This window comes from Halichoerus grypus, chromosome 5 (genome assembly GCF_964656455.1).
Source record: "Halichoerus grypus chromosome 5, mHalGry1.hap1.1, whole genome shotgun sequence".
Lineage (NCBI taxonomy): Eukaryota > Metazoa > Chordata > Mammalia > Carnivora > Phocidae > Halichoerus > Halichoerus grypus.
The window spans coordinates 49108408-49129118 of NC_135716.1; the positions used below are offsets into that span (position 1 = coordinate 49108408).

Genomic DNA, 20711 nt, shown 5'->3' on the forward strand with positions numbered 1-20711 from the left:
AGGAGCAATCAGTGAGGGAGTACAAAGCATTAACTGCTCAGGAAGGGGCATGATACAAGGAACTTCCCATCAGTCTTACACAAGCAAGTCTGTAAATTATCATTCTCAATTGCACTTTAAGAAAAATGGGACAATACCCTAGAAATTTAAAACTCCCTCTTGAAAATTAGGAAAACTATTTTCCCTCCCTCCTTTTTCCTTGATCATTTACACTAGGGAATTTGTCATTGTAAAGACTTTCTTCCCACTTTGAAATGTATAAATCTCTTTAAAAACTAGGTAGGACTGGGGCACCTGGGTGGCTCAGTGGTTGGGCGTCTGCCTTCTGCTCAGGTCATGATCCCAGAGTCCTGGAATCGAGCCCCACATCGGGCTCCCTGCTCAGCGGAAAGCCTGCTTCTCCCTCTCCCACTCTCCCTGCTTGTGTTCCCTCTCTCGCTGTGTCTCTGTCAAATAAAGTCTTTAAAAAAAAAAAACTAAGTAGGACTTTATGACCTAGGTGTGTCTTTTTTTGAGGATGTGAGAGCCATATTTTGAGATGTTTTGAGGACATCTCTTTGAAATGTAAGCATCAAAGAAGATAGCATCCCTATCTCCCAGGTTCTGTGGGAGGGTAGGAGTCTAACTTAGGTGTTCCAGGTTGCAAAACTATTCATCATAAAGACAGGAGAAGTTTAATTTTCGTCTGGATAAAGTCAACTGACACAGATGGTCACCCCAGTTACCAGATGAATTTACAATGAACTATGCATGACAAGTGGTGCTTTCAAGTCCTCTTACTTGAGGATTAGTTATTGTTTATCTTGAGAACATGTACAGAATGGGTTATATCTGCTCTGCTATATTAAAAAGGGTGTGAGATTCCTTTCTGTCTTTGTGAACTTTTAGCAGGTTACCTATGATGTGCATCACATTCTGGGTGCTTATTCAATAAGAAGGGTGTTTTCCTTCTTTACTACCTTTGTGGAAAGCATTTCCGGGTTGGGAAAAGATCTTGGTTTTCATTTTATTATTAACAGTGTAAAGAGAGGGTACCACTCCCACACTAAGGATTTTTTAGTCTTTAATTTTATTTGTTTAAAAATAGGACTTTAGACACATTTCAGTTTCTTTCATGATCCATGTAGTCTTGTTGAAAAGGAAACATATCCTGGAATTTTGAACTTAATGTGTAGATTGAGAAGACAGACGAGATATGAGCCCTTGGTGGACAAAGAAGGAATGAAATAACTCTTTGAAATGAAAAACAACCAACTTAAATTAGCTTAGGTTGGAAGTTCAGGGCCCAAAGTTCTCTACCAAGAGCTATTCTACAAAACAGGTCACTAGATCTAAAGATAATGACCAAATAAATAAAATGATGAAAATAAATGAAATCAGCACTGACAGTGGAGACACTCCATCTTTTGGAAATTGTCTTTTGGAAGATAAAAAAATCCAGAAATCACCTTAATCCCAGGCAGGGAGCACTTACATATTGACCCAGCAATATGATATGACTATCATCCTCCTACGCTTCGTGGGGACTAGTGGTGTTTCTGTTGGTGCTCTAACCTTAATACCCCATCATGCAAAGCAAGAAGAACAAAAACATAGTGAGACACAAAGAACATATAGCATAAAAGGCCATAACACTTGAGTCCTGCTGACAAGGAAGCTTTGGTTCAACAGAAAACCCTGTTCCCACAAATGAAAGAAAGCAACTATTTCAGGACAGCCTGCAGCTTCTAAAGTAGTGTTGCCAGCTGGAAGAAAAGAGTTGCATGTCTGCATCTGCCCCTGCTGACTGTGAGGAAGAGGAGAAATTTCAGCCCCTTCTATCCGATGCTAGGTTTACTGTTCCTTTTCCATTTCTCCCCATCCTAGAGGAGGATTAAGTAACAGGTCAAGAGGCCCCTGTGTAAAAGGTCATAAACTACCAAGCATGGTCCTTTTCTTCCAGTCCTTGGGGCTGGGTGGATAGGCCAACCGAGGGGTCAGCCCACTCTTGCTTTCTCTCTCCTCCTCGTATGTAGCTAATATAGGTAATTTGAATCTGGGCTGCTCTGGAGATCTAGCTATCCTGGAATGTCACTCTTTTTTAGTTTTATGCAATTGGTTACAAGATGGTAAACAGTCTTGGGAGAAGCAGAAAAAAATCTGTGTGGCTCGCTCTTGGTTTTTATTGAAAGTTCCATTAGTTTAAAAATATTTTGTGTGCATGAGTGTGTGTGTGTTTATTGTATAACTAGTACTGAAGGTACTAGCTACCATGCTGTTTAGATACTTTTACATGTGGTAAGTTTCTCTGAGAAGAGAGAGTTAGGGAAAAATAGTTTCTTTTTTTTAAGATTTTATTTATTTATTTGAGAGAGAGAAGAGAGAGCATGAGCAAGGGGGAGGGTCTGAGGGAGAAGGAGAAGCAGACTCCCTGCTGAGCAGGGAGCCCAAAGCAGGGCTTGATCCCAGGACCCTGACATCATGACCTGAGCCAAAGGCAGATGCTTAACCGACAGCCACCAAGGTGCCCCAGGGAAAAATAGTTTCTTATCACAAATTGGAGTAGTTGCTTTTATTTTTATTTTATTATTTTTTAAAGATTTTATTTATTTATTTGACAGAGAGAAACGTAGCGAGAGAGGGAACAAAACAGGGGGAGTGGGAGAGGGAGAAGCAGGCTCTCCGCAGAGCAGGGAGCCCCATGCGGGGCTCGATCCCAGGACCCTGGGATCATGACCTGAGCCGAAGGCAGACGCTCAACAACTGAGCCACCCAGGTGCCCCGGAGTAGTTGCTTTTAATAGATGGTTACATACATTACCATGCATCCCCTTTTTGCCTTGACTGTTGGGAATCTCGTAGCTAAGTTTGATGCTCACTTCCTATTATTGCCTAAGTTTTCTAAGTATAATTTGCTTGATCCTATCTGCCACACCCCACCCCTAACTCCCACTTAATTCTTGATTCTTACCGTCTGACACTCTTTCCACCAAACATCCTCACATGAAACATTTGCACAACTTTAAACCATCCTCAAAGTGCATGCTTGGGACCTTTTTCTGGTTCAACAGCATTTCATGTTCACTTGAGAAGTGAATTAAAGAGAAGTCACCCTCAATTACCCAGATGTATGGATATTCAGCTTGGAATTTTAGAAGTGGAGGGTTTTTTGTTTGTTTGTTTGCTTGTTTTTGTATTTTCTCTCGTGGATATTGGCGACCACATTTTTCCATGCCGGTAATTTGACTGCCCAAGACTGAATCAAGAGCTAGAAGAGACTGTGATTGCTACAGACACCCAGCAGCAACTTGCTTTCAAACTGAACCCTGTGGACGTGTTAGTGCTGGGGCCTGTGCCCATTCCAGAAGGACAGGGTGCATTGGCCCAGGGGGTGGAAATAACAGTTTCCTGTCCTCCTCACATTCCACTTAAAAACCACAGAGTCCATTCCCAGATGGCTTTCTGAGTGGGCCCACTTGACTAGGTAAGTGAAATGGAAGCCTTTACCAGGGTAAAGGGAGCACTGACAATGGATGTACTAAGCTTCTGAAAATGAAAATGTATGTGTATTATCCTTGACATTATAAAAGGAGACAGAAAATACATAAAATAATCAATAGCTAATTGGTAAACATTCCTCAGCAAACAGAGCAAGTCAATGAAGCAGAGATGTCCAGGATGCTTTTCCTCCATATTGATTTTTGCTATTTAGCATTAGCTGAAATTAGCCTCTATTGCTTTCATTTCAATTGTCAAGATCCTAGGGAACATTTTGGGTCACTTGAGGGTCCCCTGATGTGCCGAGTCACCATGAAGGATGATAACAGAGCTCACGTAGGTCAAGTGGTAAACAAATCACCAGAGATATTTTTCTGCAGAGTCATCTTACTTGGTCCAGCCTCTGAAAGTGTTCTGGTCATTGAAGTTCCTATAATACAACCTGCCTTCATGGTTATCACCATTAACTGTGATGATCTTAAAATAGTGATACCATAGGTCATCCTGTGACAATCCTAAGGAGCCTTAAAGTTACTTGCAGTGACAATCTTGATATCCACGGTCATCTCTGTGAGGTGGGAAGGTTGCCATCAAAGGCATTTGTATAACCATATTTGGCATAAAACCATATTTGGGAATGATACCTAGCAATATCCATGCAATGAGTGGGATGAAACTTCGTTTCCTGTGTCTTACTGGGTTGTGCTCCCTGTGACTGGGAGGGCCGCCTCTAGGTGAGTGAAAACCTGTACTTGGTCAGCTCTGATAAATAGTATCTTTGTTCTCTGGTTGTCAGCTTTACTCACTTCAGAGAGGAAAGGTCTGTCTCCTTTACAAGCAGAAACAAAACCATCATACAATTATTCTCATTTAGCTATTATTTAGCATTAATTGGAGCTTGGCATGCAGGGAAACTCACTTCCTGGGGAGAATTTTATTTTAGACCTTCATAGACACTGTGTAATGTACACAGCACATTTGAAGCAGCAATTTATTAAAAGTTACAATATTTTCCCTAGAGAATAGATTTGCTATTCACCATTAGGACTAGGTCCAATATTTATGGAATGTTCACAAATGATTAATTATGTTTCATTTACAAATAGCCCCTAATGGGAGACATTTTTATTACAAGCGCTATTCTAATGAATTGTCTGTCTTTATGAATTCATGTCTAAGACTGAAATAATTTCTTTTGCTTCCTTTCCCCAACTCTATACTTGAGCCTGCTGTTGCTTGTCATGTCTTTCCTCTTTCTTCTAACAGACTCATATGATCATCCCCTCAGTGGCATAAGCTGGAAACCTTGGACATACCTGTGACTCTCACTCATCCTTCCATTCCATTTCCAACTGCTCACAATATTCAAATGGCTCCTTGTTGACTGTAGCATAAAAGCCAAATCTCCTTAATCTGATAAGCACGCATATTAAAATCCTGATAGCCTGAGCCACCATAGCATTCCAGGTATCTGCTCTTCATCAAGTGAACTATACTAGTTCTCACCATGAGATGATTTTCTTTATTTCTGTGCCTATCACCCTGTTCACGTTTTCTTTGCCCAGCATGCCCTTCTTTTTCTTTGTCTACTGAGTGAATGCTTGCCTGTGCAGAAGCCGGCTCAAGTGTCACCCAGACCTTTCACTCTCTTCCCCCTTGGCAGGATCAGTAACTCTCTCATTTCTTACAAAACTGAATGTATACTTTATTTATGTTCCTTATTTATATGTACATCTCACTCATATTTAACAGTAAATATTTTAAAGCTTCGGTATGTTTTTAAAATTTTTTGTGTCTTTCAAGTATACCATGTTAATTTAGCACATGATAAATGCTTGGTGAAGGTTTCTTGGCTGAACTGAAAATCCTGTTACAAGAAGTAACAGAGCAAAGTAATGCCTCAGTGAGTATTCCATGTAAATACTACTTTGTAGTTGATGATGGAGATGAAATGGTTACAGATGAAGGAGAAAGTCTGATAGTACATCATACACATCCCCAACAGAGTAAATAGACACAGAGACATAGCAGTTTAGAGCACAATGGTGTATTGGAGGTTACTAATAACCAGAAAAATAATTTATTTTATTTCATTTGCTCTCTCCTTGCCCTGTAGACTTGGCATTTTCCATGTCATTTGCCTTGAAAAGCAGCTACCACAGTGCCTAAACCATAGTAGACACACAATAAACATGTCTTGTATGAATGAATGAATGAATGAATGGAGAAATGAAATTATTTCAGCTCTTTCATCTCACAGATAAGGAAAAGAGACTCAAGATACAAAGAATAGGAAAGCAGAAACAACCTCTTTTCAAGCTGCTACCGTATGCCCTACACTAAGCCAGGTGCTTTTGCCTCAATTATTTAATTTTATCCTATGAAGAAAATTGTACAACCATTATGTGAGATAAAGAACTTGAAGCTCACAACCTGTGCCCTATGATCACAGAAATTGGTTGTAACTCTTGTTCTTACGCTGTCTAGTGTAGAATCTTTCCTTTGCCACCTGCTGGCATGATATTCATGGACAGAAATATAACTGATTATTGGTTTTGGTGGGCAGGAATCTCTGATTTTTATAATCTGTATTGTTTAGATAGTAGCAGGTGAGTAAATATGGGGAGCTGGGATCTAGTGGCAAGATCACTAGAATTGAAAGCTGAAAACCAGAGTTCAGTTCTTATCTTGTTACCTTAGTTGGGGCGAGTCCTTTATTGTCTTGGAAACATAGTTTTCTCATTTATAATGCAAGGCACATAATACCAACCTTGTGGAGTTCTGTGGTGAACAGATGAATACTGACTAGGAAAACACAGTTTGCCCGCATAAAAAGAAGGTATTACTATTATGAAGCTTATGTCAGAATGAGAAAGTGTGTATAAAAAGGCTCTCTCAGCTGCACATTCCCTCTCTTTTGTTCCCTTTGTTACCGCTTTGTAATTTCATGACATCCTAGCCTTCATTTGTGTAAACAGATGAGAACAGGATAAATAAGCATTTCTCCACTAATGTGATTTGTATACAATATATCAGATTAAATGAGCTTCTGCTTCTGATTTGTTTGAATTCACAATTCAACATAATTTAGTAATAGAGAAATAATAGTTAAAAAGACATCTGTTTCTTGTCATAAGCTTCTATTTTCATAGGAAAATCAAAACAGTCCAAGAACAGGGAAAATATGAAAACTAACATTATTGCACCGTGGTAACTCTCTGATGAGGAAAAAAAGCCACTGACAGTTTGTTTTGTTAATCATTGAAAATTCGACTTTTCAAATGTTCTGCATTAACGGCTGTTCTACACATACATTTAAAAATGAATCTGATCAAAAAAGATGTTACATTTTTCAGTTTTATTAGTATTATCCTTTACCTCAAACAAGGTACAGAAAGGATCACTTGCCTTTGGTTGGTGACTTCATTTCTGACCTTTAACATCAATACTGCCTTATGATCATTTAACAAATTGTTAAGACCTGCACTTTTCCATTTTTATATAAATTTTTAAGTTAAAATTAAATAAATCCACACAGTCAAAATAATAAGAGCAATTAAGACATATTTTCAATATATCCTTAAGGTCTCTGATGGTCACACATTAGAGAGCACTGGGGTGTTAAGAATGAATAGGACCTGAAACTCATCGAATTCTGACCCTTTTCTTTCATAGTTTGGGAAATGAGGCTGTGAGTGGCTGAAAAAAGGAGATAATGCTGGTTCTTGAGAACAAAGACAAAAAAACAGCTCCAAGCTATCTTTTGAATACTGTTCTTACTGTACTAGATCAGAATATAATCAATTTTTATAAGTATAACTCAGTTCTCCTTTATCCAAATAATATCAGGGAAAAGGGGGGGCCTTGCTCAATACTTACATTAGCTCTTTGGATGTGGACACTGATGGAATGAAGATAAGTATCTGGGAGAAGACTAAATAAATTGGATAATAGGAAACCTCAATAGCTTGGAATAATTGGCTAAGTCCAACAAAAGGGAATTTAACAGAGAAAGAAATACAAAATCTGCACTTAACAATACAAAAACCTATGGCAAAAGTTCATCAAGTGGGACATATGGCTTAGCAGCAGAACATTTTTTTTTTCTCCAAAAGTGGCTGTTTTTATGAATCGTGGAACACTACATCAAAAACTAATGATGTAATGTATGGTGATTAACATAACATAATAAAATTTAAAAAATGCAAAAAAAAAGTGGCTGTTTTTAAAGAACTAAAAGTTCTATGAGTTTACTCTTGTCTTCTTCCCAAAAGGAACTGAATTTTACTTAAAGTGATAGAAGTTTACACAGAACAATAAAGACCCTCAATACCGTCTACTTATCCACCTACAATTGAAATTATGGGTGTGGACATTGATAAACTGGGGCATGTAGAGGGGAAAGACCAGAATGTTAAGTTGACTCAGACCTAAGTATATTAGGAAAAGTTAAAGGTAGTTAGGAATGTCTCTCTGGAGAAGGGATAGACTGCATTTGCTGTTTTAGAGAAGTAGGGGGGGAATTAACATGTAGTTTGTGAAGAAAGAGGCTGAATGATTGGGTGGAAAGAATTCAAGATATAGTATCAGAAAGCATGAGTCTGAATTTGTGTGCCATCATTTACAAATGGTGTGAGCTAGGGAAAATCTCTAAGAAAATGCATATCAGGTTCTTGATCTGTAAGGTGAGAGTAGCAGTTTCTACAATGCAGGTTGGTTATGAAAGTTAAGGTAAACAACACAGGAAAAATACCTACAGTACACTGCATACACTACTTAAAAGATGCTGACCTTTCCACCACTTTGTCAGCAGAGTCACGAGAGATTTTTATTAGATTTTTATTAGAGGATTATTTTGTATAAGGGTTAAGTGGAGATAGGAAGGTTAGGTGTACAAGATCCCTACCAATGCTGTGTGATATATTTATATGCTGATCACCAGCATTTTGTTGTACTTTATGCCAGGAAAGATTGTTCTTTAAAACATTCCTTATAGGTTATATTGCCTTCTAAAGTCGTAACAAGTTTCCATTACTGTATCTTGCAAAATTGCTTACTTACCTATAAAGTGCAGAAAGGGGCCTCTTATTTCCAGGTTTTGGTCTATACGGTTTGGGTTCTCCTGCCATATTGATATCTAAAAGCAAAAAATAATATAGCACTGATTAGGAAAAATGAATCCATATGAGAAAAATAAATCATGAGATTTTCTTTTTCCTTTTGCCATTTACCTCTACAAATGTTATATGCCATTTATTTATTAGACGGTTATATTTATTCAACCTACTCTAGCCCAGGCACTGTTTGAGCTGTGTCATGTACCAAACAGGTTAGCTCCATGCCCTCATAAAACTTACTTTCTACTGGGGGAGAAATAGACAGTAAACAACAAACAAAATAAATAAGAAAAATACATAACATATTAGAAAGTGATAAGAACTATGAAAAAAGACAGTGTTGAATGAGGAAAGGAAATGAGGAATGTTTAGTAAAAATGAGAGAGAGAGGGGCGCCTGGGTGGCTCAGTCGTTAAGCATCTGCCTTTGGCTCAGGTCATGATCCCAGGGTCCTAGGATCGAGCCCCGCATTGGGCTCTCTGCTCGGCGGGAAGCCTGCTTCTCCCTCTCCCACTCCCCCTGCTTGTGTTCCCTCTCTTGCTGTGTCTCTCTCTGTCAAATAAATAAATAAAATCTTAAAAAAAAATGAGAGAGAGAGAGAATGAGATATCCTTCTAAATTGGATTTTTGCCAGGAATGTCTCAGTTTGCATAGACATCTGCATGGAATAGAGCTTTGGTCATAAGAGGAATTATTAATTTCCCATGACAATATGTTTCCATCTATGTAGAAAAGGAATGTAGAAGGGTGGAATTGTAGAGCATACCAAGTTTACTGAGGGAATAGCACAATGCACTCAGCAACTAGAATGTGTAGTTATAGTTCTGGGGTGGTCAGAAGAAGAGAGCACATCCTTGGCCTTTGTGAACTAAAACCATGATAAAGTGTCTAAGATAAGACAATAAGATACTTAAGTACATGACAAAAGAGTATTTACATACAGCTGACCAACTTCTGTCTTAAAGAAATGTGTAAAACTGTTAAGGGGTTAGAAAGTTGGGTGACAAAGGTTTGGAAAATTACATAAAAAACAAGATTTAATAAAGTTAAAATTTCTAAAACATGATAAAAAGGAAAATCTAAAAAAAAAAAAGGCAAACTTCAAGAAAAGCTTTGAAAGAATTGAGGGGCGTTATTTTGACAGAAAAGAAAGGGAATACTTCTCTTTCTTACAGTGGGCTAAATACCCTGGATTAGGGATGGATGAGCCACCCACCAATGAAAACAACCAAAATTTCTACATAAAATTCAGCTGACCCTTGAACACTGGTGTGAACTGCACTGTCCATTTATATGCAGATTTTTTTCAATAAATACAGTATGGTGCTGTAAATGTGTTTTATGATTTTCTTAACATTTTCTTTTCTCTAGCCTACTTCTACTGTAAGAATACAGTATATAATACAGGTAACATACAAAATATGTTTACTGTTTCTTTTATTGGTATGGTTTTCAGTCAACAGTAGGCTATTAATAGCTGAGTTTTGGGGGAGTCAAACATTATATGTGAATTTTTTAAAAAGATTTATTTATTTATTTATTTGAGAGAAAGAGAGAGAGAGAGAAAGAGCTGGGGAGGGGCAGAGGGAGAGGGAGAGAGAATCCCAAGCAGACTCCCTGCTGAGCGCAGAGCTCTACACAGGAGCTGGATCTCATGACCCTGAGATCTTGACCTGAGCCAAATCAAGAGTTAGCAGCTTAACCGACTTAGCCACCCAGGCACCCCCTATATGTGAATTTTTGACTGCACAAGGGGTCAGTAACTCCCATGTTGCTCAAGGGTCAACTGTAGAATGTATCTCTTTTTAAAAAATACAACATTGAGCTAGTAGGAAAGTAAGGCGTTCATAGAAAACTACACCTGAGTGAAAGCAGGAACTCAGATGGAAGTGGAAGACTGACTCTACCTTGTTCCTTGAAGACATTTGTTGAAACCAGAACTTGAGCTTTAGCTTTCATGCCCTTGTGAACTAGAGGGGGCAGGAGACAGTGCCCACATTAAAGAATATGAACCATATAATCACTAAATTCAACATCCATGTGTGTTAAAATCCTTAATTAGGAAGAAATGGAGACTTCCTCCTTCTACCTCATAAAGGATAGCTACAAAAAAAGAATCTCTAGAAAATGTCATACTTAATAGTGAAACCCTGGCCACAGTTTCTTTAGTATCAAGGAATTTATTTTATTTTATTTATTTTAAAGTTTATTTATTTATTTTTAAGTAATCTCTACACCCAATAGGGGCTCGAACTCATGACCCCGAGATCAAGAGTTGCATGCTCTTCCGACTGAGCCAGCCCCTGGTATCAAGGAATTTAAAAGGGGATTCTCTATTACTAATTCTGTATAATGCTGTACTGGATTTCATAGTCAGTGAAGGAAGACAGGGAAATAGTATCAGAAATGGGAAGGAAGAAATGAAACTGTCATAATTGCTGATAATAAGTGGATCCACATAAACACTCCAAAGCATCCACAAATTATTATAATCAATAAAAGTTTAATAAATTTGTTGGGTTCAAAGCCAATATACAAAATTCAACTCCTATCTCTACACAGCAAGACACGTTTTTAAAATATAATTCTAAAAGATGTAATTTATATAGTATAAAAGTAAAGTACCTAGGGATAAATACATCATAACATTTTAAAAATGTTTATAAGGAAAATTATAAAACTGTATTAGAAGATTTTACAGTTAACTTACATGAATAGAGAAATTGGAAACCTTGATATAACAAACATTTTAATTCTTCCAAAGTTGATTTATTGATTCCATATAATTTCAATAAAATCACCAAACATTCTTTTTATGTCTCTGTGGAGTTGGATAAATTGATTCTGAAATTTATATGATAGAGCAAGAGGTCAGAATAACCCTTGGAAAAAAACCTAAAGAGGACCTCCAAACTGACACACACAGATGTGGATGTCTGAATTAGGAAAGAGGTGGCATAGCTGATCAGTGAGTAAGGATAGGCTTCTGAAGCTGTAATAATTGGTTGCCAGTTAGTGCAAGGACAAATATGAAATTGGACCTCTACCTTACACTATACAGAAAAATTAGTTACTATTGGATTAAGAACCTAAATGTGAGAGGCAAAAATATATAACTTTTAGGAGGAATGTAGTAGAATATCTTTATGAGATCAGAGTATGGAAGGATAGTCTGAAGCCAGACCTAAAAAGCACTAGCCTTAAAATGTAGGATTGATAAATTCTACTACATTGCAATAAAATAAAAAGAATTTCTGCTCATCAAAAGTCACATAAAGACAATGAAAAGAAGGGCCACAAACTAGATGAAGAAATCCTTGAGAAAGGATTTCTTTCTGGAATATATAAAAAACTGATTTACATAATAGGAAAAAGAGACAAACCACCAAATAGAAAATTGGGCAAAAAACACAGGAGAGGCACTTTACAGAAAGATGAATGCTGAATAAACACATGAAAAGACTCTCAGCCTCACTAGTAATGGAGAATTCAATTTTAGTATATGTGCTGCCGAAGCGAGCACAGTAATGGAGAATTCAAATTAAAACACTATGGGATACAATTGATACCCACTGAATTTACAACAATTTACGAAGTCTAACAATATCAAGAGTTGGTGAGGTTTGAGAGCAATTGGAATATGTGTACATTGCAGGTATAAACATAAATTGGTACAATTATTTCAGAAGATAATTTAGCAGTTTATAGTGAACTTAAAATGCCCAAGGCCTATGACCCAGGAGGTATGTATGTACCTGAAGAAACTCTTCCATATGTGCACCATATGATATATACAAGAATGTTCATTGCAGTACAGCAAGATAGAAAAAATTCCTAGGAAAACACAAATATCCTTTGATAGATAACTGGATAAACGAATGGTGATATATTTACAAAATGAAACACTATACAACAGGGGGGAAAGAGAGGGAGACAGAGACAGGGAGAGAGACAGAGACAGAGACTTAGAGACACAGGCAAAAACACTGAATCTCAGGAACATAACACTGACCAAAAAATGATGTCATGGAAAGACATTGACAGAATGAATCCTTTTATGTTAATAAAAATACAAATTTAAACAAATGTTGCATAGGAATCAAATACATGTAATAAAATAAAAGAAGAGCAAGCAGAGATAAACAATAAATTTGGGATGAAGGTTACCTTTAAAGGGCAGAAAAGAATGTAGAACTTGGGCAGGACAACTAGGAGACTTGAAAATTAATTATAATGTGCTATTAAGGGTGCATGTGTAGTGGGAACATGAGTGTTTAATATAGCATCATTCTTTATAACTCTAATATAGTATAAATTTTATTTTGTATATATTTAATAACTAATAAAAGATTAAAGAAAATGGGAACAAAGATGGTAAGTTGTGAATTGATAAATATTCAGGTCAGGGGTAGTGAGTTTTGGTGCACAGGTGGTTTCAGCAAAGATTGTGAATGAGGAAATATCAGGAAAGAAGAGCAGTTGGGTGGGTGGGGGGATTATTGGATATGAGTAGATTAGTAGAGACCCCAATTAAAACTTTACATCTAATTTGACTGGGATATAATTTTGGGTTCCGAGTAGAGGACACTTGTGAGAATGAATCATGAAGACTGGGACTCTTGTATGATTTGGGATAAGGCCCAGCCAACGATCAAGGCTGCCTGAATCTCTCAGATGTGACAGAGTTGGAACAAAAAAGTGAGTGAAACAAAAGCAGATTTCTATTATTTTTATAAGGTTTGTAATGATGGTAGAGGACACATGTCCATGAAATATAGTAAGACACAACGTGTGTATCTCTAGCTCAGACTCCATGATCTCCACTATGAATTGAAAATGTAAAACTATTCTCATAAATAAATAAAAAGCTTGAGACTTAAGTCTGTCAACACAAATATTGTAACACCTTTTTGTTTTGTTTTGTTTCGTTTTAAATTTTATTATGTTATGTTAGTCACCATACAATACATTTTTTTAAAAAATAATATGGTCCTAGTGGTTCTGAAGATAAACTTAGGAGTCTGACAGCATACACATACAACGGAAAGCCTTTCATGAAAGGCTGTTAAACTCAGTATTTCCAGACATGGGCCTCTCTTCAAAAGTTTTAAAAAATGGAGAAAAAAATCTTTTGTTTCTTATAGACATAAAATAGTGCTCAAATGCATAATTTTCCTTTGAATTTATTACAGGAAATACTTATATTTTATATATTTCATATTGCTATAGTGGAGATCATCCATAACTTGGTGTTAATGGACAGGGATGAGGGTGAAAGGGGTTGGATGTGGTCCAGGGAGGAGGAACGGAGATCAGTGAGCTCAACTAGTCAGTGAACATGAAGTCTTGCCAAGCTCTGTATGAACGAGCATTTCCATTGTACTGAACTTTATAAATATAAAATTTAATTGTGTCTTTAGAACAACATGGTTTATTTGGAAGCCAAGGCTCAGGTTTTCATGTCTCAAGAGCTATTGGCCTTAAAAGGGACCATGCAAACAGGGCAAATCACATCTGACCAGTAAACTCTGTGGTCAGTGCTGGAGAGACGTCCTGAGGTTTCCTTCCCTGATTGTCGGGCACTGTGTAAGTTTCCCATAGGTAGGGCAAGAGAACAATGACCAAGGTTTACTTTTTGGCTCCTCTTATAAGATAGGGGCTTTGGAGTAAAACATTGAGATACAGAAAATAAAGTGTTATTTCTTAAATTCCCAAATTTGGAAACAGAATCATACCAAATACTAATATTTAGAAATCGTGTACTGTCCTCAAGAAAGGCTGTACGTTTAATCATTCTCAGCAAGTTTTTTTGAGATCATCCAAAAAATCCTAGTTAAATTCCTATTTGTTTTGCGTAAGTACCTATAAATGTACCTATATATCAAGAAGGTGGACTCTATTATCTGAGTATTAGAATTATATTTTTGTAGAGAGAGTCAGTAAAGTTAGGTAAGTACCATTAAAAAGAAGTCTCTTAAAGTGTTTCTGTTTGGGTACACTATACATCATACCTGTGTGGAAGAACTCCCCCAACCCCTTTTTGGTCTTAGGGACAAAGCAGAAGGGAGCTAAACTTTTACCCATGGATAGGAGATGACTGGAGACAGCAGACTTCCACAAGGAGGGAGGAGGGGCATCTGCATTTTGTCCTATGACATTGTGAGCCTCAGTAAGGACCAACTAAGAGACTCATAGAACAGACCCCCTATCTGTTTTGAAGTTTTGATATTTCAAGTTAGCATGAAAAAAATAGGTTGAAAAAAATAAAAGTTTACTCCAAAATTATTCTTCTAATATTAAACCTCAAAATCAAACAACTGAAAAATATCCTGTTGGGCTACTAACCATATCGTTTCACAGTAAACTACTTAAAAAATTTATTTCATGTTCTAAAAAATCTAATCAGTTTTCCTTTCTTCTTTATATCTAAGTTAAATAAGCGATGCCAACACACCATGACAGGAATAACTATAAAGCTAGAGAGCTGGAAAAAGTCAGTGAGCTGAACCTATTCTGGTTTGAGGTAAATGAGATGAGGCAGACAGAGACAGGTACGGCTCCAAAGTGTCTTTCTCAGAAATGATATCCAACACATGTTAATGTATTTATTTGACCGATTCTCGTTAATGTGTGACTAAGACAATGGTAACAGCATTCTATGAGTTCATGCTTTATGACTCTTGGGAGGATACCTCCAATTTGACACCCAAACACTGTGACTCCCTGTTGGCACCCCCATTTTATGTTATGACATTGCTCCAATGGCACAGACTACTGAGTATTTGCCTTTGATTTTGGACTTTTGTTCTGCACAGTGTTATTTATCCCATAGGGGTTCAGTGAGTCTATTGTTTGACTAAATTCATACAGAGCAGAAGGCACATCCTTGCACAGGTTGTAGTGCGTCCAGCCAAACACACTTTGTTCAGCACTTTTCCTAAAGTGGTATTTATTTGAACTGTTTTGGAAGATGTTAATAGGTATGTTGCCAAACAAATAAATCATGGTAAAATAAGTTTGGTAAAAATGCTATAATATATCTCATTCTTGGATATTTATAATGCATTTTAAAGGATAAGATTCTGGAAAAAAAGAAACATTCAGTTGCATTTAACTCATATGTTTATCTATACATCTATATATCTATATATATGAACACAGAGTATGTTTTGGATGGCACCCTTGTGAACATCCAACAAAATAGTGTGCTCTCAGAACAGTGGTTTATGAGATACCCTGAAATATTTAGAAAAGTATTTTACATTTATTTCTTTGCCATGTTTCAATTTGGAATATCCTCATGCAAAAAGATAATTCAATCTCTTCAATTATATATTATTTACACTACAACAATGAATGGACACTTGCTACTTACCTCTACCACTAGTGATCCCTGCTGGTATCTGTTATTTCTACAGGAATTTCACCTTGATATCAAAGTGATGTCTAACTTATAGTATAATAAGGTATCCACATTATCAATATCATTTTTTAGATGGAGAAAAAAACTAAAAGAAATATTTTTCGAAAAGAATTAGTTCAAAGTATTATCTTGATTCTTGAGATTTGTTTGTTTTGTTTCCTTCCCCAGGTTTAAATAAAAGTTTAAATAATTCAACCATGGCATAGAGACTGCCAGGAAAAGTCATTCGGAGCCTTTTATTGTTCACATTTAAAAGATTTAGGGATTCATTACTATTCCATTGAATAAAAATTCAGGAGATAAAGAAAATAGTTCGTTATGTTTGACAAGGGAATGCATGAACCCTACATTTCCCTAGTATAGTACCCTCCATTAAAGGGTGTTTGTGCATTTATTAGTTTAGACCCTCAAAACAATCCTGTGAACTAAGCAGAGCAGGAATCATTATTCCCACGTCATGTACATAGATGTTTGAGGAACTGAGAAACTGAAGGGCATTCATAATAATATCATTAGCTCAGTTCACTACAACTGCCTCTATTATTGAGCATGGCCCCTGTGCCGGGCACTGACTGATACCTGCCCCTGTCCTGAGAGAGAGGACTGAGAGTCAGCAACAGCCTCAAACTAGAGCTGCAAGACTCACGGTCTAGAACTTTGCCTACTCTCTCATTGCTCTTACCCAGATTTTGGATGTCACATTTGCTATGCCACTCAATCCTGGTCCGGCTGTGGAAAGTAGCATGTAAAGTAATATACTCTGAGTCCCCGGGAGTCTTGGCATCATGGGGGGAGGATGTATGATTAAAAGAATGCTGTAAGGAGATCTGTCTGGCGGCAGTGGGGGAAATACATTGGACCCAGTTGATTGCTTGAGACGTCTTGGCCAGGTAGGTTCACAACACGGTGGTTTGATGGAGCTGCCCGGAAGTGCTTTCACTCTAAGGAAAAAAAACGCACCAGACTTGCAAATGCAAGTGTAGTCTACCGTGTGCTCTAAAATATGGACATTTGAAGTATTTTAAGCCTAAAGCTGAAAGTGGAGCTAATTTGGTACAAAAGTAAATGGCTTTCTAATCTTGTTGTTTTTCCCTTCATGGAATCAAAGCTAGTTTTAACACTTGAAATATGTCCTTAATAGTATGTTAAAATATTCACTGTTATGGGAATGAAACTGTAGTCTAATTTTACTGGGCAGTCACTGAATTGTGACCATTTTAATGAGCCTTTGGACCTGGTTTCATAAATTAGTTCTGACACAGCACTATGGCACGTTGGCCTCTGGTTATTAGAATGCTAATGCAAAGATCACTGGTTGGCCAGATTCCCATTTGTTACCAGAAAATGCTCTATGCTCCCGGGCTCTGGCTGCAAGGGCAAACAAAAGTGGAAGCTTGAACTTATTACGAATTACTTGGTAAGCCGCATCATGTGACTTATTTAGATTCAAATTGGTTTTTCCCCAATAGAAACTGAAGTGAAAAAAGTGGGCATGTATAGTTGATGCTCTTTTTTTATTTACTGTCTACTGCTTTCAATGGTTATATTAAGAAGAAAATAAAAATGCCACAAATCATTCATTTTCAATGATCAAATAATTACTGAACCTACGGAATGTGCCAGGTACCATACTAAGTACTGGGTAAATGTATATGAACATGGTGTTCTCTGGGATGTCACAGAGAGAGATGAACCTGCAGCTGACCACAGCTAATCTGATAAACATCACAATCAAGATGACTAGTTCGTGCTTTGGGAACGTGGTGGCCTACCCTCTATGGCTGAGGATGCTCTCAAGAGTCCATTCTTGGTACCTGATGTGGTTTCCTCCCAAGAGGGAGGAAAACCCTCTTATAACGTTAGCAGTCTCACAGAGTTACATCTATCAGCAAACTCTGCAAAAGCCGCCGCTCTATCCATTAAGCGGTAGAGACCTGTTTCTGTCCTTTTGTTTATTTTGCTTTTCTCATCAAAACTCCCATTAGCTAATTGTTAAAATACTTTTGATTTTCCTGAAGCCTAAGTGGCCATGAAACTTGAGGAAACTTTACGGCACTGGTGCATATTTACTCAATGTCTAGTTTAAAGTTATTTAACAGCGAATACAAGCACGTTATCACACAGGTACAGAGCAATTTTTTAAATCAAATTTGAATTTCTTTAATTCCTCAAACTTTCAACTTGCACCATTTTTTTCTCTATCACTTTATCTCTTATATTACCTTGGGTATATTTTTTGAAGAATGCTTTTCTATATTCTATGAACACCTCTAAGAATCTCTACAAAGGTAAAAATGAAGGATTATATGTTTTATTAAGAGATAAAGGCTCTAGAAACCAAATGAATCAAATCTAAAATTTGGATAAATGTTCACCAGCAGCACCTTGAATTTGTTCAGGACTTTGCTTAACAAATTTACAAATATACTTAAGGACCTACTGCCATTAAGAGTAGAGACAATTGTTGTGGTAATTAAGACCAAAAATACCTGGTAGAAAAATAATCTTAGCCAAATATTCATTATCAGTGCATGGACTTAACAGTATTAGTTTCTTTGCATCCCAAGAGTTTATTTAGTTTCATACTTGAGGACAAAATATTCCTTAAAGAAAGTAAAATTCAAACACAGAATCTGGATTAAAAGTTTCCTCTTGGGAACTCTCAGATTTCCATCAGTGAAGTAAAGTAGATCCCAAGCTTTGGGTATTGTTTCCCTGTGTTCTCTTCCTTCTCTACTCTCTCTCTCTTTTCATATATGTATAGATAAATTTATTTTCTCAGGTGCTTTCTTTGATGACTTTGCATTCAGTATTTAAAACACCAAAGCTACTGTATTTAGAGTATTTTATAATTCATAAATATAATGAAACACCAAAGCTAACGTTAGGTAGCTTAACACATTTTATATTGAGATTAGCATACAACTCTGATCCTCAAAGTTCGGTTGGCAAACAGACAGCATCTGTATCCTGTTAGAGTTGCAGAATCCAGGTGCGATCTCAGAACTAATGAATCAGACTACATTTTAACAAGACACCCAGGTAACTGCTATGCACATTCAAGTTTGAGAAGCAATGGAATCTAACATATTTAGCTTAAATCACTTCCTTTAATTATTGTTTAAGGATTTTACTTTTTTTTAAACTGCTTTGAAAAGGAAGTATTAAGAATTCTGAGCAGACGACATCACTCACGATCAGAGAAATGCAAATCAAAACCACCATGAGGTATCACCTCACCCCCTTCAGAATAGCTAAAATCAATAACACAAGAAACAAGTGTTGGTGAGGATGTGGGAGAAAAGGGACCCCTGTGCACTGTGGGTGGGAACGCAAACTGGTGCAGCCACTGTGGAAGACAGTATGGAGGTTCCTCAAAAAATTAAAAATAAAACTACCCTAAGATCTAGTAATCACACTACTGGATATTTACCCAAAGAATACAAAAACACTAGTTTGAAAGGATATATGCACCCCTATGTTTACTGCAGCATTATTTACAATAAGTAAAATATGGAAGTAGCCCAACTGCCCATCGATAAGATGAATGGATAAAGAGGTGGTACACACACACACACACAAACACACACACACACACACACATACGCACGCACAATGGAATATTACTTAGCCATAAAGAAGAATGAGATCTTATCATTTGCAACAACATGGATGGAACTAGAGAGTATAATGCTAAGTGAAATAAGCCAGTCAGAGAGACACAAATACCATATGATTTCATTCATAATGGAATTTAAGAAACAAAACAAATGAACAAATAAAAAAAAAAAAAGGAAACAAACCAAAAAACAGACTCTTAACTATAGAGAACAATTTGATGGTTACCAGAGGGGAGGTGGGTGGGGGGATGGGTGAAATAGGTGAAGGGGATTAAGAGTACACTTCATCCTGATGAGCACCGAGCAATACATGGAATTGTTGATTCACTATATTGTACACCAGAAATTAACATAACACTGTATGATAACTACACTGGAGTTAAAAATTCTGAGCAGAAAAATAAAGCATTTAGGGAACAAACTTGAAAAATGCCTTTTTAAAGGCTTAGAATGGCCTAATGGTATCTTAATGTCATCTTTGATGATAATTATAGTTGCTAGTATTTGCACATCATTTAACATTTGATCACATTTTCACACGTCTTAAAAATTTTTCACAATAATCTTGTGATATGGGTCTTACCGCAGATTCCCATTTATACAAATTGAAGTTGAGAAAGTATAAATTATTTGCACAAGATATATAGCTAATAAGTAGGGGTGTGAAGACTCGAGTTCAGCAGTTCTCACTCTAAATCAACATCATGTTTTATAGATGAAGTTTGACTTTTCAATTAAAAAATAGATGTATCACTTGTGGCAAGGCTTATAAAATTTATTGGCAAATTACTCAAATATTTCATAATTTAAAAGATAAATTTTTCACAAAGTCTTCATGAACATATATAATGTAGAAAACCATTAAATTCAATCTTATTGTTAAAATTCCCTGAGATAGCAAAACTTCAAAGAGCTCTGTGACCGAAAATGTAAGCCTAGGAGAGCCAGAAATCAAGGAAATGCAAAGGATCTAACCTTCACCAAAAGCAGGAAAGAAATAGATTACCTGATATTTAAGAACAAAGCCAAGCTATGATAAAAACAAGAATAGACAAGATTTAATCACATAAAAATT

At 36.7% G+C, this 20711-nt stretch overlaps 1 protein-coding gene across 17 annotated transcripts in view; it reads right to left on the reverse strand.

Moving 5' to 3' along the window:
* The window catches only part of RALYL (RALY RNA binding protein like), a 677252-nt gene that overhangs the window by 122124 nt on the left and 534417 nt on the right, over positions 1–20711 (reverse strand). For all 17 annotated transcript variants that reach the window (XM_036094135.2, XM_036094143.2, XM_036094141.2 and 14 more), the window contains one exon: positions 8538–8613. In XM_036094135.2, coding sequence (XP_035950028.1) covers positions 8538–8613 — 76 coding nt within the window. The remainder of the gene's footprint in view (positions 1–8537; positions 8614–20711) is intronic.